This window comes from Aegilops tauschii, chromosome 3, assembly GCF_002575655.3.
Source record: "Aegilops tauschii subsp. strangulata cultivar AL8/78 chromosome 3, Aet v6.0, whole genome shotgun sequence".
Classification (NCBI taxonomy): Eukaryota; Viridiplantae; Streptophyta; class Magnoliopsida; order Poales; family Poaceae; genus Aegilops; species Aegilops tauschii.
The window spans coordinates 201,625,804-201,648,890 of NC_053037.3; the positions used below are offsets into that span (position 1 = coordinate 201,625,804).

The window sequence follows — 23,087 nt, forward strand, 5'->3', positions numbered from 1 at the left end:
GACACTGACTCACTGTGAGGATAGGGTAGCCGAATCTGCTTACCAAGCCGACAACCCATACAATCCAACGAAGCGTTACCAGAGATAGACCCCAGAACACCACGATGAACCAGAGACGAGAGAGACGAGAACCACATAAATGGCCAAGACGATGATGCCACTGCTGAAAAGAGCTGGTAGATGCAACAACAGGGGTTGCGAGACTGGCAGAGGTGGCAGCGGAGGGAAGACGAAGCCAGTCAAGCTCCCAGAGACCATCAGAACGTCGAGGGCCAGCACCAAGTAGAGCGCCCGTGCGACGATCCTGAACAGAACATGAATCAAAGTCTAAAATGACCCTACAACTAGAGTCAACAATCTGACCACCAGATATGAGCTGCATGGTAAGTCGAGGAACATGAGCGACAGAGGGAACATGAAATGAAGAATTGCTAAGAGTGCCTCGACTAGCTACAGGGAGGGGAGTGCCATCAGCCGTAAGAACACGAACAGGAGACTCGACAGGTCGAACGGAGGTCAAAGTTGAAGAATCATAAGTCATATGAAAAGACGCTCCAGTATCAAGAATCCATGGGGATGTACCTGAACGAGTAGGAAGTGGTTTCTCAATGCCGGAAGAGTCAGTCACGGAACTTGCAGAAACTGTCGGTGAAGAATCCCAAGCATCAAGCAGGCATCGCAGCTGTGCAATCTCACATGCACACAGGGACAGGACAGAAGAGGTTGAGGTAGAAGCATCTGCCGACGATGAACAGTCGCCACCACCCGTGGAAGCCGAAGGTAGAGTCGACATAGAGCCACATGTGGAAGCCACATGGGGAGTCGACATAGAGCGGTCACCGCCGTGCGCACAAGCCGCAATAGGAGTCGATGTAGAGCGACTAGCAGCACCGATGGATGTCGCAATAGGTGTCGAAGTAGAGCGACAGCCACCACCTCCAAGTGGGCGAGCACCAAGCACCGAGGAACGGCTCATGTGCGAGACGGGATCAATATATGGAACACCGCCAAAAAACATCGAGCGGTGAGGGAGAGGTGTACCAGATGAAAACATTGCACTCTTTTTTCCTGTCTCTCTCTCTTTTTTTAGAAGTCAGCAGGAGAGCCAAAAGCCGAAAGAATTGGCAGACCACTCACGGCGGCCCACCAGGAGCCCAAGCAACCAGCGCCTGCGGAATCGCAGGAATCGATCTGATCTGAACGGGAACTGAAAGTGCGGCAGTTTCGCACACGACCACGCGAGCGCACGCGGAGGCCAACTGCGCGGAGAGACCGGGGCCGAACGGGCGGGAGGGGCCGGCGGCGGTGGAGAACCTCCTCCGTGGCGGCGACGGGCAGACTGGGCCGGAGCCGGACGGCGACGGGCAGACTGGGCCCGAGTCGGACGGCGACGGGCAGATGGGGCCGGAGGAGCAGCCGGGCGGCGACGGGAAGACGAGTCCGGAGGAGCAGCGCCCGATGGGCTGCGGGCGGCAGCCGGAGGAGCGCCGGGCGACAGCCTGAAGTTCACCGGCGGCGGTGGAGAACCTCCTCCGTGGCGGCGAGGCCGGCGTGAACCAGTTGGAGGAGCCGGAAGGTGCAAGATGCACGGGAGCGGCGTTCAGCCACGCTCTAGAGTGGAGGCAACAACAATCTGATGGAAAGAAATGGCAGCAGCGGAGATGAGGGAGCGGCCACGCCGGGCAAGAGGACGACGGCGACGCGATGGAAGGATCAAGCACGAGTTGCACGTGCGAAAAAATTTGACCTAAGCTCTAATACCATGTCAGGAAATATGCAACTTGTATTACTAGGAGGCTAAAGCCACCATATATATAATGTACATGAGGATGCCAAAAGGCAAGAATACAAAAGGCCAAAAGCCATCATCAATATAACTCTAACAGATCTGCCTTTGGAAGTGCGGGGCTAAGAAACTTTCCAAAGGATTGGTACAAGGCTATGCTTTTCCTCCGTCCCGAACAGGGTCTAAATTAGAATGAACCATGGGTTTTAAGGTGGTAAGGTGAGGCGAGGTGAGGTGAGGCACCCTTGCCTCTTTTCACGTTTTAAGCGCTTAATGCGCAAGGCGAGGGAATGCCATGCAACTTAAAGATGTTGTCAGTGAAGGCTGCAACAAGAGATATAACAGTGATGGAGTGCTTTAGAGGAATGAAATGACTGTACTTAGTGAATTGTCCATAACAACCAAAATGAGATCTTTATTGTTTGCCAATGGCAGTCCTTCCACAAAGTCCATGTTGACATGGGTCTAGACAGATTTAGGTATAGGGAGTGCTTGGAGGAGGCTTGTGTATTGTGTGTGGTCAGGCTTGTTTGTTTGGCACCTAGTGCATTGCTGAATGAAGGTTTGCACATCTTGTTTCATGCCAGACCAGTGGAAGAGGAGTTTGAGTCTGATAAGTTGCTCCTTGACCTGAGCAGCCTCCTAATTCACTGCTACACGGTGCAGTAATTATATCTTTCCTGAGAGTAGGGCTGTGACCAACCTCTACTTTGTTTTTGTACCTGATAGTTCCCTGGTGCAGAGTGTTGAAGTGTATATGCGGATTGCCTAGCCCTTTCCATAAGTTCAGATTTTTGGTTGCGTTGGCTAGTCCATGAAGCTTAACATTGTATCAGAGCCTAAGGTCTTGAGTTAGTCTTGGCTTTTGCAATTTGTCCAAAAATTGCTGTTGCCCCCTTTGTGTCCACGTATAGGCCTCTTGAGCCATACCTCTGAGTCTATTCACATGTTGACTTCCCGCGTCACACGTGAGAGGGGGCTGTCGAAGTGTATATGTGGATTGCCTAGCCCTTTCCATTAGTTCAGACTTCTGGTTGTCAGTTGTTTGGTCAGCATCATTCTCTCTCCGCCTTCTCTTCTTATCCCCCGCGCGCAAATCCCTACTTGATCTCTTTTTTTCCTGTTTCCCGCTCGATGCTCTTGTGATGGCTTCCCTGGCCTAGGGCGACGCCCTATGGCTACGGCTAACTGACGCTCCAAATCCCTCAAAGCTCCAAGGCGGATGCCTTCCGCTGCAGCCTGAGCACCTAAGCGATGCCTTAAAAACCATGGAATGAACAAAGGAAAGTGAAGTGACATATGATAGAATATACTACCTCTGTAAATAGAACTTCTTACATTTGTTTACAGAGGGAGTGACATTAGAAATAACTTTGCATTAGTCCTCTTAATTAAGAATCAGTTACAGTCTACCAGCGCTTAATTAAGAATCAGTTACACTCTACCAGCGCCTAATGAAGAATCAGTTACACTCTACCATCACTTTTCAGGGCCTTTGGCTTTTCACATGTCAGTAGTCAAAAGATCTTTGCCTTCTAATGCTCTTTTTCTCTCATTGTAGCTGTCATCATTCAAGCGAGACATACAAGAAATGGATAGTCTAATGTCTCTAGAAAACGACAGCTTAACAGAGGACCTTCTCCCTTCTAGGAATGCATTTTTGGTTCGTCAATCTCGGTATGGAATTTTTTTTGTACATTAAAAAATCATTGAATTATCCACTTTTTATTTCCTGAACTGCGGAACATGCTGGCTATTTTATATTTTGTAATTAGGGAAATTAGCTCACTAACACGACAGATGGTGAAATTAGAGAAACAACACCATAAAGGAGCTCAGTTACTAAATGACACTGCGATCAGAGTTTATTATGGAAAATGACACTGCATAAAGCAAGTACTCTTTTGTAAGTTTCCCAAAAATAAAATAAATACACTTGCCATTTCTTCCCTGATCAACTCCTGTCGCCACTACTAGCAGCCACTGCTGTTCATTCAGCTAATTTGTGTCCCTGCAGTCTTCTTCCTCGCCACCGTCATAGCTTCTCCAAGATCTCTGAAAGACTAGGAGGACATAAACTTTATTTCAGCTATAACGACGTTATTTTCTGCATTAAACAGTTATTGTGATGATATCTGGTAGTTTAGCCCATCTGCTCCAATATTTCTTTAATTTCATCTGTTTGTGGTGTGCCTGTACTTTTGGTTCCTCTATTTTGCTTACAGGCTCTACTGCTCGATCTGTCTCCCCTTTAAAGTGATCTTACTTCTCAGATTTGCTCGTTGTGGTTGCTCTGCTGGAACAGAAGTGTGCAGATTGTTCACATAAGATGCTGAGTACCAATAATATATTACAAACTATCGGTTTCAGGTTAAGATATCTGCTTACTAAACTGAAAACCCATGTTATGTAAATCTGCCCAGAAAAAAGTTGCCACTCATTCTGGCAGGTTTGTCGAGCTTGTGAAACAAGTTTTTGGAGCCTCCTGTATTTGTAGTACAATGCGAGAGAAACTGAGAATTGATGGCGAACAAGATCAAGAGAAGCAAGATTAATTAAGTTGGGTTAGACACTAACAATTCCATTCTTATGTGCCCTTCAGTCCTTCACTCTCTTCTCCTACCCTGATTTGCCTTTCTTTTCAAGGAGGTTGAACCCCCTGGCCTCTGCATTATTGTGATGCACACATCTATCTTTGCTGAAGTAGATGCAAGGCAACGAGACTAAAGTCATGAACAAGCAGAACATAACAAGGATAACTATGTCATAACCGTTACAAGGTATGAATCTAACACCTATGATTTAGTCAACTTTGTCCACAACAACGCCTTCAAGAAGGGATAAATGCCCCAGAAAAAACACGGGCGACACGGGGGGCAACTCCCCTCGAGCGTCGCCGGGCCTCCCCCCCTTCTCGTCTGGCCTCTGCCGGAGGCCATCCGCCGGCGAAGCTCGGGCAGGCTGCGGTGAGGGTGGCGGCGGGGCCTCTCCCTGGGTGCCCTCCGTTCTTCTCCCCTCCTCGCTAGGTGCGGCGGCTGCGCGGCGGCGCGCGCTCGATCTGCGAGGTCCGACGGCGGGGAGCAGCCGCGGTCCATGGCGGGCTGCTGGCTGCGGCCGGTGTCGTCATGGTGGCCCAGACACGTGGTGGGGTGGACGCAGTCGGCCGTGGCTGACGGCCAGATCTGAGCGCCGTGCGCGGCAGCGGGGATGGCTGGTGGTGCTGCGGTGGCTGCGTCCTGGGCTCCTGGCGGCACGTCTGCTGTTTGCTTTGGCGGCGGGGCTGGCGGGCGGAGGTGCGATCGGTGGTTGCTTGCTCTGTCGGACCTAGGCTGGGTCCTGGCGAGCGGCGTGGGTTAGGGCAATGGCCCGGCGTGGTGGCTGCTCTGGTCGTGGGCTACGGCGGTGCGGGGAGGTATGGTGACAACGCTAACGACGCAAGTTCGTCGCTGTTGAGCCCGACCAATAAAGGCCAGAGCAAGAGTTTTCACCCCGGACATGAAGGGCTGCTCCAGTCACCATCTTGATGACAGATCTTTGGATAGTTGTGCCAGCCAGTACTCCATATCAGGCCTGAGTGGTGCTAGCAGATGGATGGAACGTCTTCCCACCTTAAGACTGTCACCCGACACAGATCCGTCCGCTGTCACTCCACACCAACGTTGAAGCCGTTTCCCCGGCGTCCTCCGTGTGAACTTTGCGAGGTCTCGACGTCCTCCGTGGGAAGCACATGCAGGGTCTCGCTGGTTGTGAAGAGAGGCGAACGTCGCCGTCCCTGAAGCAGACATCGCCGGTGCGACCCTGCCCCATCAGCGCCGGACACCGCCATCGGCATTGGGAGCCTCCCTGTGCGCAGGCCACTGCCTGCGTGCCGAAAGATAAGCGCCCGCCCTCGGCTGATCAACGACCATCGAGCATACGCCAGTGCACCGTAGTCCAAAGCAGTCCAAAGCCCGCCGTCTGCAAGATCAGATGCATCGCTGCTCGTCTCGGCCTTCATATGGAGCTCCCCCTCCGGCTCAACGGCCTAGCGGTCAGCATCAGTGAGTGTACGTCTACACGCAAAGATGAGCCAAAGGGGCGGCATGCTCGCTCCCAGCGCAAGAGGAACTGGCGTAGCCGACAACTTTGGCGATTTGGGTAGCACAATCCCCACCATGACTGGGGGAGACTTCACGAGGAACACAATGAGGTACTTGCGGCTCGCAACAGAGTGCGTGTGGCTGGCGCTACACATGCGCAACTCCAACAAAATCAGAAGAGGGTCCCTTTGGCGAGCAAGAAAAGAGGGCGAACGTGGGTCATTGCCTTGTCACCTCGGGGTGCATGTCCTTCGCGGTTGCAAACCAGGGGGTGCTGATGAGGAACAATAGATGAGAGAAAAAGAAGAGAGGAAAACACATGCCAAATCTGTTTGGGTAATCTAGTCCGTTGCATTTGTGGAGAAAGAAAGGGACAATGGAATATGGCTTTATCTCTTGCAGAGTTCTCCTACAATAACTCCAAGCATAGATCCACATGAAGGAGTCCTTTTTCCATTGTCTACACTAAAGTTCCAACACATGTGGTGGACCTGGTGAAGCTACCATCAAAGGGAAACTCAAAATCAGCATTGTCCTTTGCTGATAATTATACTGAGTTATTTGAAGAGATTCGTGGTGCTTTGGAAGCACAAAATCAGAAATATAAACAACTTGCTGATTGCAAAAGGAGGCCAAAATCATTCCAAGTTGGTGATAAGGTGATGGTCTACCTTCGAAAAGAGAGGTTGCCTTGAGGTGTTAAGTGGAAGCTTAGGCAGCGAAGGTATGGGCCCTTCTCTATCGTGAGGAAGATAAATGATAATGCTTATGTGATAGATCTTCCAAGCGACATGGGCATATCCAACACTTTCAATGTTGCGGACTGTTAGCCCAACTGCAGTCTAGCTAGCTCTCCCGCCGGGATCGAACTACAGACTAGTTAATACCAGACTGAAGAAAGAGCAGAATATCTGAACGAGGATCACTAGCACGAACACTACCAAGCACACACACTCACGTACTAGTGAGGAGACACGGTGGTACTACTAGTGGAAGCTGAATGATTTTGCTTCTGAACTGGCTTGATTACAAGTGAAGGAGCCGGGTCCTTTTATAGGCCGGGCTGGACGTGCACACAACACACACACACATTGAAATTCCTACGTACTTGCATGTCACTTACGGGACTACTACCACGACCATGCAAAGCACCTTCCTAGCAACTACTACGTGCTTGCTTGCACAGCTAAAGTCTACTTATAGTCAAGTTCCTCAACGTTAAGGAAAACTACAGGAAATAACTAAGAAACTAACTAGTCCTTGCACGCCAAGGAAGCTGTTGGTGCTGCATGCATGCAACCGAAGACCATGGTTGACTCAACAATCTCCCCCTCAACCTTGTCGAAGGAGCTTGATGTCCATGAGCCCGACTTTGTCGCGCAGTTCCTGGAACCGGACGCGACCAAGTGACTTGGTCAGGATGTCTGCCTTCTGCTCACTAGTCCTGATGAACTCCACGATCATCGTGCCTTTCTCGACGCAGTCACGTATGAAGTGATAGCGGAGATCGATGTGCTTGCTGCGGTCGTGAAGCACTGGATTCTTGCAGAGGGAAATCGCCGACTTGTTGTCGACGAAGATGAGCGCAGGGGCGGTGTCTTGATTCAGCATCTCGCCTAGAAGGCGAGCAAGCCAAATGCCTTGACAGGCCGCTGTAGCTGCCGCGATGTACTCCGCCTCGCACGAAGATGCGGCGACAACCTTCAGCCTCACCGATTGCCAGCTGACGGGACTATTCCCAAGAAGGAACAATATGCCTGGGGTACTCTTCCGGGAGTCCACGTCACCAGCGTGGTCGAAGTCGCTGTATCCGACCAAGCTCTCGCCGTCGCCACGACGATACATGCATCCATGCGTGAGCGTACCCGCGATGTACCGGAGTAGGTGACGGCAGCGAGGTGATCGCTTGCCGGAGCTTCCATGAACCTATTCAGGTACCCGACAACGAATGTGATGTCCGGTCGGGTGTGCACGAGATAGCTAAGGCTCCCGATGATGCTGCGGTAGAGCGTAGCATCCACCGCCTTCTCGGAGCTATCCTTGCTGAGCTTCAGCCGTGCCTCCATTGGAGCATGCACGGCATGGCAGTCCTTAATGCCTGCTCGCTCGAGCATCTTGGCGGCATAGGCTGCCTACGTGATCAGCCCGAGGTCGCTCATGCTGAAGAGACGATGCATCTCTCCTTAAGTGTCGAACCTCTTCGGGCTCTGCCCGACGATGACCAGGTCGTCGACGTAGATGCCGACGATGACCAGGTCGTCGACGTAGATGTCGACGATGAGCAGCGTGTTCGCGATGCCACGCGAGTACACACCATGCTCAGAAAAGCTGCGTGAGAACCCAAGGGATGCGAGGCTTGCATCAAGCTTGGTGTTCCACGCCCTTGGGGCTTGCCGGAGACCATACAGGGCCTTGTGTAGCCTGTACACGGCTTGCTCGTGGTTCTTGGCAACGAACCCTGGAGGCTGGGAGACATACACCTCGTTAAGGTCGCCGTTGAGAAACGCCGACTTGACGTCCATGTGGTGTACCTCCCACCCGCGGTGAGCAGCCACGGCAAGGATGAGCCGCACGGACTCCAGCCTTGCCACCAGAGCAAAGACTTTCTCGAAGTCCACTCCTCCACGCTGCACGTAGCCCTTTGCGATGAGGCGCGCCTTGTGCTTGACAATGGCGCCGTGCTCGTCCTTCTTCACCTTGAACACCCACTTGAGCTCGATGGCTCGATGCCCAGCAGGTACTAGTGGTGAGTGTCCAAGTGGCGTTGTCATTGATCGACGCCAGCTCGTCTAGCATCGCGCGGCGCCAGCAATCCTCTTGCTCGGCCCCCGCGAACGTGGTTGGCTCCTCGCCGGCCATCAGATGCAGGATATCGTCGTCATCAATGTCCTCGTCCTTGGGCTGTTGCGGTGTTGCCGCAGCCTCGCCTAGGAGATCCCCCATGCGTCGAAACCTGTGGGGGGCGCCAACGCTGTCGTCGGTGTCGAACAGCTCCGACCTTGCTATTGGCGGGGTTGCGAACAGCCTCCCGGGAACCACCTTGCTTGACGACAGGGTGTCCGGGGATGCTGTACCTGGGGACGGTGTTCTCGGGGTTGCAGTTCCCGGATCCACACCTGCCGGGCTTCCCGGGGTGGCACTTCCCGGGGTCTTGCTTCCCGGGGTTGTAGAGTACATCGGGTACTCCACGGTGAAGGAGCTGCTTGCCGGGGACTCCCCCGACGCCTCCCAAGTCCAGTGCGTGTCTTCGTCAAAGATGACATCATGCGAGACATGCACACGCTTCGCGACAGGGTCGTACATCTTGTACGCCTTGGAGCCCGTCTCGTAGCCCATGAACACCATCGGGGTGCTCCTGTCGTCGAGCTTCTTCAGCTGAGGGCGCGTCATCTTGACGTGCCCGACGCAACCAAAGGTGCGGAGGAAGCGTACGCCGGGCTTCCTCCCATACCACGCCTCGTAAGGTGTCTTGCCGTCGACACTCCTTGTGAAGGAGCGGTTGAGGATGAAGACGGCCGTGAGCACGGCCTCCCCCCAATACGTGCTCGGCACCTGCTTTGCCTTGAGTATGCAACGTGCCATCGCGAGCACCGTTTGGTTCCTCCGCTCGACGACGCCGTTCTGCTGGCGCGAGTAGGGGCCATCAGGTGACGTTGTACCCCTTTGTCGTCGCAGTGCTTGTAGAACGTGGCCGACGTGAACTCGCCGCCACGGTCCGTGCGTAGCACGCGCAGCTTGTGGCCGCACTCAACCTCTGCTGCCGCTTGCTGCTTGACGATGGCTCGCTCCGCCTCGTCCTTGGAGGCGAGGAGCAGCACCCACATGAACCTGCTGTAGTCGTCGACGAGAAGCAGGATGTAGCGACGCCCTCCTGGCGTCGCTGGGGTGATTGGGCCACAGAGGTCCCCGTGAACAAGCTCCAGGGGTTTCTGTGCCCGATAGTGTGCCTTCTCGGGAAAGGGCAGGCGCCACTGTTTCCCGGCAAGACACGCGTCGCACAGCTCATCGGCGTGCTCGATGTGAGGTAGCCCGCGAACGAGGTTGCCTCGCGCCATCTTTCGCAACCCGTCGAAGTGCTGGTGTCCTAGCCGGGCATGCCAACGCACGCGTCGGAGACATGGCCCACGACAAGGCACACAGGATGCACGGGTCGAAAGAAGAGCTTGTAGAGGCGGTTTAGCGAGCGGGTTACCTCGATGAGCAGCCTCTTCTGCTGGTTGCGCACGGTGAGAACACCGCGGCGGATGCCGATGTCGAACCAGCCCCCGTCGAGCTGTCCGACACTCACAATGCTGCTCTTGAGCGCTGAAGTAGACGTCCATGGACGCCCTGTGATCACCCCCTTTGTCGGCGAAGATGACGGTCCCGCGCCTGTGGATCTCCATCACGGATCCGTCCGTGAACCGCACCTTCCCGGTGATTGAGCGGTCCAGCTCCGCGAACGCGTCGACCGAACCAGTCATGTGGTTCGTGGCGCCGGTGTCGAGGAACCAGCCCTCACTTTGCTTGTCTCCTACAAGCGTGGGTGTGGTCACAACTCTCTCCTCGTTGAGAAGACGTAGCCGCGCGCACATGCCGTTGTCGGGGAGCCATCTCCCGTCAACAAGGTGGACCCCGAACACTTTGATGTCGGGGTGTGGCTGACCTGAGTCTCCGTGCGCTCCTGCACGGAGTCGATGGTCGCAAGCATCATGGTCGGAGCATGGTCTGCCATATGCGTCCTTGCCGCACCAACTTGCGCGACCTCGTCGGGTCCCGAGGTCTTCAGGGACACCGTCGCCGTGGTGTGGTTCCCCCACACCCGGGCTTTCATCGCCTCCCAGTCGACAGGCCCCGAGAACGTCGTTGTCGGGGTGTGGGCTGTCAATGAAGGGATGGAACCCGCGGACGGGCTCTGTGCCTCTTGCACGGAATGAGTGGTTCTCGGGGCCGTGGTCGCGGGAGACGTTGAGCTCTCCTGCACGGGCTTGACTCTTGCCAGCATCATTGCTGGCCCGCCGTCCACGTCAACCTGGACGAGGTTTGCCGTTGCCGCGGCTGCCTCGTCGGCTTTCCTCGTGTGGCAATCCCGGATCCAGTGACCCGACATGTTGCAGTAGCGGCACTTGTTCCGGTCGCCATTGTCGCCAAGTCGCCCAGGTCCACCCTGTTGCTGGGGCTGGCCCGGTCTACGACCGCGGTTGGCGCCGCCGCTCTGGGTGCGGCCTCCGCCTCTGCCACGCGCTCTGCCTCCCGTGGCAGTGCCTCCCCTACTGCCAGAGGAGCCATCACGGACTCGCTGCTGAAGGCGTGCGTCCCACTGCTCCCAGGTGAGCAGTAGTTCGCCGCCGGCGTGGTTGTTGGCTTACTCCCTGTGCTCCTTGACGACCTTGAGCCGCCCGACCAACTCGTTGATCGTCATGGTGGAGAGATCCACCAAGCTCTCGATGGACCAGGCTTGTTGCTTGTACTGCCTGGGGATGACGCGGAGAAACTTGAGAATCACCATCTTGTTGTCGATGGGATCTCCGAGCGTTGCGAGCTTGGTGACGAGACCTTACAACCACAAAGCAAAGTCGTCGACTTGTTCACCGGCCTTGAACCGGATCTCCTCGTACTGGAGGCGCAAGGTCTGGGCCTTCGACTCCCGTATGCGCTCCACGCCGATGCGCAGAGTCTTGATGGTGTCCCATACTTCCTTGGCCGTCTTCTTGGCGCCAAGGGTGAGCACCATCTCCCGTGGGACGGAGCGCAAGATCACCTCCATCGCCAGCCAGTCCTCGTACTCGACATCGCCGGTTTCCACGGCTTTCCACATATGCCGCGCCTCCATGATGACTTTCATCAGGAGCGACCAAGTGGGGTAGTTGGCCACGTGAGGAGAGGGAAGGAGGTACTGGACATGCCCACGTCTCGCACGGAGTGTGGCGCACCCAGCTTGCCTCCCGGCCTTCCTCGCAGCGCGAGCGCGTCCGCCGCACGGGCCTCCTCAGCCGAGCTCTACTCAGCGGTCTTGGAGCTGTCGCCGGCGACGCCTTCTTTCGGCATATGCTTCGGCATAAGCTAAGGCTCTGATGCCAATTGTTAGCCCAACTACAGTCTAGCTAGCTCTCCCGCCGGGATCGAACTACAAACTAGTTAGTACCAGACTGAAGAAAGAGCAGAATATCTGGATTGAGGATCACTAACACGAACACTACCAAGCACACACACTCACGTACTAGTGAGGAGACACGGTGGTACTACTGGTGGAAGCTGAGGGCCTGTTTGGGTCAAAGGAAGGGAAAACATAGTATTGGAGATAAACGCTGGAAATGGAGAGGAATGCAGCTGCAAAGCATAGGAAAGAAAACTGCAGCACCTGCATGCAGAGTTGGTGTTCGAGACAGAGGAAAAGTGACCATAGGAAATCAATTGATGTGGGTCCCGGTCAGTACATTTTAAATATTGAAAAAGATCAACCACAGTTCAATTCCTGTGCGTGTGGGACCAAATTGTACACAGATCAACCACAGTGTGGGTCCGGTTGCATGCCTTGCCGCAGCTTTTCTCTTCCATTCCTCGGGCATATGCGAAAACAAGCGCTTTGGGCAGATTCTTTTTTTCCTCTGAAAACGCAGGTTCATGAGACTTTCCACCGGATTGGAAAGGACGCGTTCCTTTGTACCGAACGGGGTTCCTGTGGCGATTCCATAGGAATTTGTTTCCCGTGGTTTTCCTATGTACCGAACAGGGCCTGAATGATTTTGCTTCTGAACTGGCTTGATTACAAGTGAAGGAGCCGTGTCCTTTTATAGGCCGGGCTGGACGTGCACACAGCGCGCACACACTGAAATTCCTACGTACTTGCATGTCACTTACGGGACTACTACCACGACCATGCAAAGCACCCTCCTAGCAACTACTACGTACTTGCTTGCACAGCTAAAGTCTACTTCTAGTCAAGTTCCTCAACGTTAAGAAAAACTACAGGAAATAACTAGGAAACTACCTAGTCCTTGCACGCCAAGGAAGCTGTTGGTGCTGCATGCATGCAACCGAAGACCATGGTTGACTCAACACGGACTTGACTCTCTACCATCCAGAAGAAGCGCTCTATGACGATAACTCGAGGCGAGTTCCAAACAACCAGGGGAGAATGATGAGGAACAATAGATGAGAGAAAAAGAAGAGAGAAAAACACATGCCAGATCTGTTTGGGTACTTCTAGATACTTCCACTCTAGTGTAGTATTTCTTTTCTATCCTACCTACTGTTTTCTAGAGTCTTCTAGTTGTGAGTAGCTATGAGTAGAATGGTGAAACTTAAATAATGTTTCTAGAGTATCCCAGCTATAAGTAGAAGTATGTGAAGGCTTCCCAAAGCCCTATAAATAGAGGTCCTCACCTCTACTTTGAACCCAGACTATGTACCCTCTACCTATAATAGAACTTGTTCTTATCTAAGATCTTGGAGTAGATCTTTTGCTCTAGGAGTTCTGGATTGAACTCTTGCTGCCATATCGGCCTACATTCGCCTCTAGAGCGATATCTAGCGCAGCACGTTGAAGTTGTTCCTTCAACACTTGTGCTGTACACATTGTAGCAGCAAGGTGGAGTTGCTCCTCCACAACCTTTGTGCTGCTTCAGGTGCATCGATGCACGGTGCCCTCGTAGCGTCGTGTGTGCCGTCCTTCATGGTTGCGGATGAGTGGGTGGCTCGACGCGTGGCGCTCTCACAGTGGGGTGCGCTCACTGGGCACGGATGCTTGCCTTGGCGTCCTTATGGCAGCATGGATGAGTAAATGATAGAATAAGGGGAACGGCTATGGCTGGCACTGCCACGAGGGCAGTCCTGGGAGAGGAGGGCGCAAAATGGTCCCCATGATTTTCAGATTGGGCGTTTTTTTCATCCTGTTGCTACCTCTTCTGTTTCGTCCCTTTTCCTCTCCTACCTAGATAGTGCAATCCCATCTATTTGTACTGGTCATGTCTTACCTTATTGGCAGGTTTAGCAAGCCGAATGCAATTAGTGCCAAATGCAGTGATGACAATGAAGAAATGTTAATCACCCAAAGGGGAAACTAATGCCCGTGTACTGTGTCATACATGTCCAAGTCAGCAGCTTTTGTAGGTGCTAAAACTGTTGGGAATAAGCCGCGGCAGGACGCGTTCAGAGTGTGCGTGCGCGAGCTGGGGTGTCGAGTCGTAGTCTAGGCATAGTCTGACCATTGTATGGGCATGGTCCGACTTGTGTATAGTCTGGCCATAGTCCGGGTGTAGTCCGACTTGTGTATGGGGGGTGTGTGCGTGAGTTAGTAGTGCAGCGGTAGCGGGGTGGCCGTGGCGTTCGATTGGAGCTCGCCCGCGTGGAGCGCGTACGTGCGCGTCCTGTGCAGCCGGGTATAAAAGGCCCCCCGATGTATTGATCGAGGTGCGCCGGTATGAGCCGAGCCTAGGAGCCAGAGATGAGGTAGTCTCCGCCGGAATCATGGTATGCGCCCGGTCGGCTGTGAGAGAGCTCCTCTGGGTAGGCTGCGGTGTGTTGCCGTGCCCGGGTATGTGCCTAGTAAAGTGAGGCCGTTCGTGCGGCCGAGGCGCCGTTCATGCGGCGGAGGCGTTTGTGCGCCAGAAAAATTGTGTGCTCCATCTTCCACCTTCGTTTGTGCGTACGTGCGCGTCGAGCTAGCTGGAGTTCGTTTCGTGGGCGCTGCGTCGCCGAGTGGCTATAAGTCACGATGTACTGCTCATGTGTCTAGTGTGGGGGTTGAGTTTGTGCTCAAGAAAAGGCGTTCGTGCGCCGGAACCACCGCGTCCACTGTGTACTTCTTCCTCCGGTCTTCTTCTTCTTCCTTGTGTCATTCGAGTGCAGCTGAGAGAGGAGAGAGTGCTACGGTGAGGAGGAGAGCTAGGGCTAGACACCAACATTTGGTATACAGAGCTTCGGTTCGGGCGATCACCGGCGACCATGGCGCTCGTCCCACACGGCGGCGGCGCGCGGGGGTCGGCGTCGATGGCGATGCCGATGCTCACGGTGGACAACTACACCGTCTGGGCGATCAAGGCGCAGGCCATCCTCGACGTGCACACTGTGTGGGAGGCGGTGGCGCCGGGCGATGCGGCGGTGAACGCGCGGAAGGACAAGACGGCGCGCGCGTTGCTGCTCGGAGCGCTGCCGGAGGACGTGTTGCTGCAGGTGTCGACGAAGCTCACCGCCAGGGAGGTATGGGACTCTGAAGGTGAGGTTCGTCGGCGCGGATCGGGTCCGCGCGGCGAGGCTGGCGACGCTGCGCGGCGAATTCGACCGCATGAAGATGGCGGACGGTGAGGAGCTCGACGTGTACGGCGGGAGGCTCGCGGCGATGGCGGCGAGGTATGCCAACCTCGGGGAGACGCTGGGCGACACGGAGCTCGTCAAGAAGCTGCTGGTTACAGTGCCGGATCAGCTCTTCCCCGTCGTCGCCGGCATCGAGCAGTTCCACGACGTGACGACGATGGCGTTCGACGAAGCGCTCGGGCGGCTGCGCGCGTTCGACGAGCGGGTTCGGCGCCGTGGACAAGACGGCGGCGAGCGTGGCGGCGATCAGCTGCTGCTGACGATGGCGTAGTGGCGGGCGCGGGAGCGGCAGCAGGGAGGAGCGCGCGATGACGACGACGGGCGGAGCGTGGCGTCGGGCAACGGCGGCAACCGACGCGGGCGCTGCTACAAGTGCGGCGAGCGCGGGCACTTCAAGTGCGACTGCCCCCAGTTGCGGAGGGAGCCGGCGGCGGAGCGCGCGCTGCTGGCGGACGTCGGCGTCGAGGACGCCGGACTCCTCTGAGCCGCGGCTTAGGGGGTGAGTGTTGGGAATAAGCCGCGGCAGGACGCGTTCAGAGTGTGCGTGCGCGAGCTTTGCGTGTCGAGTCGTAGTCTAGGCATAGTCTGACCATTGTATGGGCATGGTCCGACTTGTGTATAGTCTGGCCATAGTCCGGGTGTAGTCCGACTTGTGTATGGGGTGTGTGTGCGTGAGTTAGTAGTGCAGCGGTAGCGGGGTGGCCGTGGCGTTCGATTGGAGCTCGCCTGCGTGGAGCGCGTACGTGCGCGTCCTGTGCGTGGGCCGGAGTATACTGAGCGTGGCGAATGCAGCGCGGGAGCGAGACGTGGAGACCGAGTCGCGTGGTGGAGTTGGTGGATCCATGCGCGAGGGCTGAAGACTCGGCAGGAGGGCGCGTACGTGCTCGTCGAGCTAGCTGGAGTTCGTTTCGTGGGCGCTGCGTCGCCGAGTGGCTATAAGTCACGATGTACTGCTCATGTGTCTAGTGTGGGGGTTGAGTTTGTGCTCAAGAAAAGGCGTTCGTGCGCCGGAACCACCGCGTCCACTGTGTCCTTCTTCCTCCGGTCTTCTTCTTCTTCCTTGTGTCATTCGAGTGCAGCTGAGAGAGGAGAGAGTGCTACGGTGAGGAGGAGAGCTAGGGCTAGACACCAACAAAAACTACTTTCATGTTGGCAGTATAAGTTTGTAACTTACACAATTTTCTCTTTGATTCATCAAACCTTTTAATTGTACTTCCTTCATTTTTATGGTCAATATACTTGTAGCCATACACATTTCGAAATGTATTAAATGGTAGTATGTTCTTGCCAAGCTGAATAACTTTTGCGATAGTTCTTTCTAACCACCCCTATTTATCTAGATTTACCATTTTATACTGTATTTTCTTGCTAAAGAACTTCTTCTACTTCAGAACTGGCAGAAGGCATGCTAATGTATTACTAGGAGGTTCAGTTTTCAGAACATTCAGTATCAACTTCTTCACTTATGGCTTTCCGGTATTCTATTTTTTTCCTCGCTCAGTCCATGCTTTTCCTTTTGCATATTAATTGCAGTTCCCACTCTTATATTTGTTGGGGTATGCAATTCCTCACCCCTCACAAATTGCAGAACATTGCATGTGTTTACCGAAAAAGGCTTTCGCCCCGCTTTATATATAAAGCACGATCACAACAACCCGGTACAAACGCACGCCACCACAACACACGCACACACCCAAGGCATGATACATAGGTGCTGAGCACGGCAACACCACCCCTAGCACTACCACCGCGAAGAGATGAAGCCGCAAATGACGAACCGTGGGCTCCAAGGCGGCGCCTTCAGGAAGGATACGACACCGGAGCGCCGCCACCGCCCAATTCGAGGATCAGAGTTTCCCCCGGAGCTGCACGACGGGCAATGAGAGCCGCGACGACTCCTTTAAGAAGGGAACGAGCTTCGCCGCCGCTTGTCCGTCCGAAGATAGAACAGGTTTTCACCCCGGCCAAAACTCACCGCCACCGAACGCCACACCCCGGCGACCATGCCGCCCACACGACCATGGCCACCGGGCAGCACCAAGCCACGGCCTCCGCCCGAGAGTACCGCGCAACCACCACCAGGGCCGCCACCCCGGCATCCAAGACCTTGACACCACCTCACCCGAGACCTGCCGCTATCCCAACCAAAGAGACGAGCGGAAAGGTCCCACCTTTCGCACCCCTGGGCGACCCCTAGTGCCGAGACCCAATAGGCCGGCCACCTGGCCTCCATTGACCCGTCCTGCAACACCGGGCAGGAGGCGAGCTCAGTCCTGCAACACGTGCGCGAGACGAGCTTAGTCCTGCGGCACTGTGCGCGAGACGAGCTCGGACCTGCGCGCCGGGCGCGAGACAAGCGATGGACCGCAGCTGGGAGAAGGCCAGCCCTTCGCCGAACGTAGCGATCGGACAACGAGGAGGGGGGCCAAAGGCCGATACAAGCCGCCTACGGATGAACCGACGCTAGGACGTGCCAGCCGTTGCCGAAGCCGACCTGCCAAACCACCATGGAGCCATCCACGGCCGGAGCAGCGGCCACCCCGGCCACTGCCCAACCCGCGCCGCCTAGCGAGCTCCTGGTGTCGGAGCTGCCGGGCACGCACCCACGCCTCGAGCCGTCACCAGGCACCAATCCTCAAACATCACCCCCAACGCCGGAAGGACGGAAAGGCACCATCTTGAGCTGGAGACCCCCGACCTCCCTCGATCCAGCCCGCCATGGGCCACTAGCAGCACCGCCAGCTACCAGGGAGGCCGGATCCGGCGCCCAACCAGCCAAATCGGGACAGAAGTCGAGGGGGAGGAGTCAGAGACGACGGGAGGACCGACCCGCCGCCCACCACTGCCAGCCGAGGCTTGATGCCGCGCGCTCGCCGAAACGCCGCACGCGCTCCGCCGCCGCCCGCAGAAGCCCAGCCGCGCCACCACTCGCTGAGGCCCGCAGCCACGCACCCGACCGCGCGCACTCTGGCACACCGCCGGCCGCCACCCAGATCCGCCACCCGCAGAAGCAGGGGAGCCGCGAGATGACCTCCCGCCGCAGCCGTCTGCCACGGGCTTTGCCCAGCGGCGTCCTTCGGCGGCGGCGCGAGGAGGGGAGGGAGGAAGAGGGGGGTGGCGGCGCTGCTAGGTGGAGGAGCCCCCGAGTCGCCCTGGGCAGGGGCGACGCGGGGGAGGGGAGGCATAATCTTTAGATGTCATTCTAGAAGCTTGCCTGTGTTTCTACCAGGGCAAGAGCATGATTCATCCCTGCGGCTATTAGCATGAGATAATATCCGTGCACGGTTGCCGCGGATTGTGGTCATGAGCTTTCTCAGGCTAAGCACATGCACAGTGCAGCTGCCTGGAGATGACTTAGCAAAATAAACCTTTTTTTGTGCCATTTAGTGTCGCATGGCTGCTTGATTAGGCACTGGTGCTTAGCAAGTGCTTATGCATATAACTAGCACCAAATAATAAATAAGAAAATCATGCAAGAACATACAAAGAAGCATCGAACTGATGAAAGCTTACATAAGTGATTGATGTTGTGGCTGTATACTTTCTCTTAAGCATCCACATATACGCATCTAGCATTGTACATGCCCTTGGTTTCCGTTCATAAACTTCAAATATTGCTCAACAAGCATGATCCAGTAAATCAACTATAGACTTAGTTGTGGCTTACTAACCACTCTAATATCAGTTGCATGAGACACGTGTAAATTTCTTTTGCGGTGGTAGGGCATGCAGGATATGGGCTCAACTTTGCCTACTAAGGCCAAAACAGAATAATGAGCAGTTTATCAAATGATAGTACTCTTGGATGCAGTGATGGATATCCTTTCCAGTATTCTAACTTTTGTTTCTGAATTCAAGCAATTGTCTTTTGCTCATTGTGTCTGAGAGAAACCGAAAGAACATCTTATTCGAGATTACAATTGATGACTATTGCAGGTTTTGCTTCTTGCCCTTTCCTTATGGAGTTTCAACTTCACTAGTATTTGCGCTTTTGGTCTCCTTGCATACGTTGGATACATTTTATATGCTTTCCCTTCCTTGTTCCAAATGCATCGGTTGAATGGGTCACTCCTAGTGTTTATCCTGTTTTGGGCAGTAAGCACATATGTCTTCAATGTGGCATTCACATTCTTCAACAAAAGATTTCAGAAGGTATCAGACTTAGCTATCCAAGTTCTATTGATTATTGAAGTTCGTGAAAATTTATTTTGGTCAATTTTGCAGGATACGATAATATGGGAGACTATTGGCATATGGCATTATTCTATCCCTGGACTATTTCTACTCGCACAATTCTGCCTTGGTGTTTTTGTAGCACTTTGTAATCTTGTAAACAATTCTGTTTTTCATTACCTTACCTCTGAGGAGGGGCCATCGTCTAGTGATGATCACCTTATTGATGGTAAGTGAATTTGTCACTGTTAACATTTTCAGTTTACTTTTCCTTGCTGCCTGGTTTTCAATTGAGTAAAAAATACATTCTCTGAGATAATGTCTTAAATTGATGAAATGATTGGATATGCATGATGCATATTGTTGACATGGGCAATGATGAGCACTCGAAAGTAACTGCCACATCACACTGAAAAAGAAACCGCGACATCAAACTATGTACATTTCTTCTATTTTTGGTAAATAATAAAGACTAAATGGAATTTTGCTGATTTTCTGGACTAGCCAAAACTATACTGCTGGTTGAGCCCATGTCTCCTTGGTAAATAATTCTCCAGATGACTATTGGAGTACCCTCTCCCACAGTTCGAACTTTTGGTTGCATTGGCTAGTGCATGAAGCTTAACATGGTATCAGGGCCTAAGGTCTTGAGTTCAAGTCCTGGCTTTCACAATTTATCTAAAAATTTCTGCTGCCCCCCTCCGTGTCCACGTATAGGCCTCTTGAGCCATACCTCTTGAGTCTATTCATGTGTTGACTTCCCGCTAAACACGTGAGAGGGGGTGTTGAGGTGTATATGTGTATTGCCTAGCCCTTTTCCATCAGTTCGGACTTTTGGTTACGTTTGCTACTGCACGAAGCTTAACATGCTATCTCTCTCCATAGTTCGGACTTTTGGTTGCGTTGGCTAGCGCATGAAGCTTAACAAACACAAATACTGGTTAAAAGGAAATCGTCTAACCAAAATGAGGTGTCTAATATGGGAACTACTTATGCTAAATTAATTCTGCTGCCATATCATTGATTTATTGCTGTTGCGCCCCCTAGGGTCTACATGCAAATGGCAGACATTTCAGCTGTGGCTATGTGCTATCTCGCAGCAGCGCCATGGCTGGGGAAGGAAAGGGAACCTCTTAGGATTGTTGGGAATTGAGGAGGGGAAGTGATAAAGTTTCGGACATGTAGGAAGAGAGGGTGTGCTTATTTGCAGTATTTGCAAGCATATATGGTGTTTTTGAGGGAGACAGCAGGACTCTGCGGCGTATTTTTTATTAATTTTGGGTGAAGGAATACAAAATAAGTGTGAACAAGAAAGGAAAAGAAAACTATACAAAAAGTTATACAGGAAGAGAACAAAAAAGCTATACAGGAAAGCATATATGGTGTTAGTTGTGTGATTAGATGTTTGCCCCTTGGTAACAGATTATGATATCTGGTATTGTTTGTAGCTTTACTAGCGAGCTGTTAACACTTGTATCTATGCTCTAGTTAATGACCAAGGGCCTGTTTGGTTGGTGGCTAACTTTGCCATAGTTTGCCACACTATTTTAGCCAAACTTGCATTAGCTTTGGTGCTCGAATTGTTAGCCACACTTCGGCTTGCTCAAGTGAATCTTGCCACACTTTTGTGTGTATGACATGTGGGGCTTATTTCTCACAAAAAGAATCTTGCCTTAGGTGTGGCTAGAACCAAACACCCATCTAACTTGGTCAAACTTGCCTAACTTGAGGTATGGCAAGGTGTGGTTAGGAACCAAACAGCCCCTAAATATACTGAAACATAATAGTGTAAACGTTATGTATGGCAGATGAGTTCTCATATGGGTTTATATGTTATCGCAAATTGTTACACTGGAACCAGAGATCAATTCTCGAAGACGCTTGTTTGTATTTAAATCCAATTTGGAAACTTAACTGTTCACTGTCTGACAACCAGTGAAAACAATTAGGAACAAAAAGCTCCCTGCACGACTGTTCTGGCAAGGTTCCCTTTTGCAGTTGCTGTTTTGTTAAACAAGTGTTGTCTGGAGGTGCATGGGCACATAGTAATGAGTAAATGACCATACTTGTGGTTGTTAGAAGGCTACAGATTTTTCTTTAAGTTCGTAAATGGTACATAGTGTTAATGTTTTTCATAATTTAATAACTTTATCATGTTTTTCACAATTTGATTCTTGATTTTTTGTTCTAAATAGATTACATCACAGTTCTGCTGTCTTATGTTTAATATTGCAATTAATTCTGATCTGTTCGAGGCCTATTTTTGCAGACAAGGAAGATGCAATGGTTTTGATTGTAGCAACGCTAGCATGGGGTCTACGCAAACTTTCACGTGCAATTACTTTAATGTTACTGTTTCTTCTTGTGATGAAACCTGGATTTATTCATGCTGTTTACAGTACGTTGCAATATCCTTCTCTGTGTTATCTTATTTAATTCCGAAGTTACTGTTATTTGTCCCATTGATTTCTGGATTTCAGTTTACCATCTTCTTCTCTAGTACCCCAACCCCACAGTCATTTGATGGATCTTATAAATCATTTTGTAGCATCTACATTTTATGTTTTTGCCTCAAGCTGAGCCATACCTAATGAGCATTACTTTTGTCTCAGTGTGCTTTTTCCTGGTGTTTCTGGTGAATCATTCAATCAATAAAAGACTACGCCAATTCTTAGTGTTATTTTGCGAGGTGCATTTTTCAATACTGTACATTCTTCAGCTTGATCTAGTCTCCAATGCTCTTGAGCGCAGTGGTCCACTTATGATGGAGGTATTCTCACAGTTAGGTGCGCACTCTATGTTTCATGTCTTTGCTTTTCTGTAAAGTTAACCTTGTTTCTTTGTTAAATCAATGACAACCCAGTGCTGAAGGTGTATTCTTAGGTATTCAGGTTCTGCACAGCAAGGCAATGCACATTGTTATGGATGCACCTTATCTGTACTGCATAGCTCATGGGGTGTATATATATCACGTAAGACTTGGGGTACAAGGAAAGGAAACATAGCCTGATAGGACTCCTACACCTAATACTAATACTCCTTAACCCCCCCCCCCCCCTCTCAAATGCAAAGCATATGCCATAGCATTGCATTTGAAGAAGTGTAACACTAGGGTCCGCGTCTTGAGAGTGTCGTCCTAGCATGGGAGTCTTCAAAACCTGCAAGATGACGCATCAGAGGAACATCGCATCAGTAGAAGATGGATTGTCAAAAGAAGATGGCACATCGAGAGAATGAAGCATTGCACACAAAATCATAGCGCGATAAAACTCGCAGCGAAAGAAGCTTGGTGACAAGATAATGGGTGTAGATTAACAATGCAAAAAGAGGCCACGAAAATCCTATAGAAAGGACAAGGACCAGAAAAAGGCTGACGGATAAAGGTATGGTGGACTCGCATGACATGAGAAAAATAGAAATGGACTTGGTGGATGCAGCGGAAATATAGAGCTAGAATCTAGGAAGTATACACGAAAGAAGATGCAAGAGCCTTCGTGCATACAGAAGAGCCTGTGGCCTGTGGAAAAAGTCGTGCATGTGAGATGCCGACGAGAAGCAGCGGAAAAGAGCAACTAGCAGACGAGCACCAAACACAATAGACGGTGCATGTACGAGACGGGAGAGCCTGGCGGGATGGTGACTTGGGTGGCCTGCTGCTCGGGCGAGGGGGGGGGGGGGTTGCGATGCGATTTGGGAGGGTAGCCCGATTCCTGCGGGGAGGCAACAAATGCTTGGTTGATCCAATCGGGGAAGGG

The 23,087-nt window shown here is 52.6% G+C and overlaps 1 protein-coding gene across 3 annotated transcripts in view; it reads left to right on the forward strand.

The window, feature by feature from the left end:
- LOC109776750 (piezo-type mechanosensitive ion channel homolog) overlaps positions 1-23,087 on the forward strand; it is a 54,640-nt gene that overhangs the window by 11,321 nt on the left and 20,232 nt on the right. Inside the window, exons 7-12 of one of the 3 annotated variants that reach the window (XM_020335414.4) lie at positions 3,348-3,463; positions 16,551-16,635; positions 19,096-19,311; positions 19,384-19,561; positions 21,602-21,730; positions 21,945-22,118. In XM_020335414.4, the coding sequence (XP_020191003.1) occupies positions 3,348-3,463; positions 16,551-16,635; positions 19,096-19,311; positions 19,384-19,561; positions 21,602-21,730; positions 21,945-22,118 (898 nt within the window). Of the gene's footprint in view, positions 1-3,347; positions 3,464-4,444; positions 4,567-16,550; positions 16,636-19,095; positions 19,312-19,383; positions 19,562-21,601; positions 21,731-21,944; positions 22,119-23,087 lie in introns of those variants that run through there. The other 2 variants (XM_045234778.2, XM_040403830.3) reach the window with 2 other exon arrangements.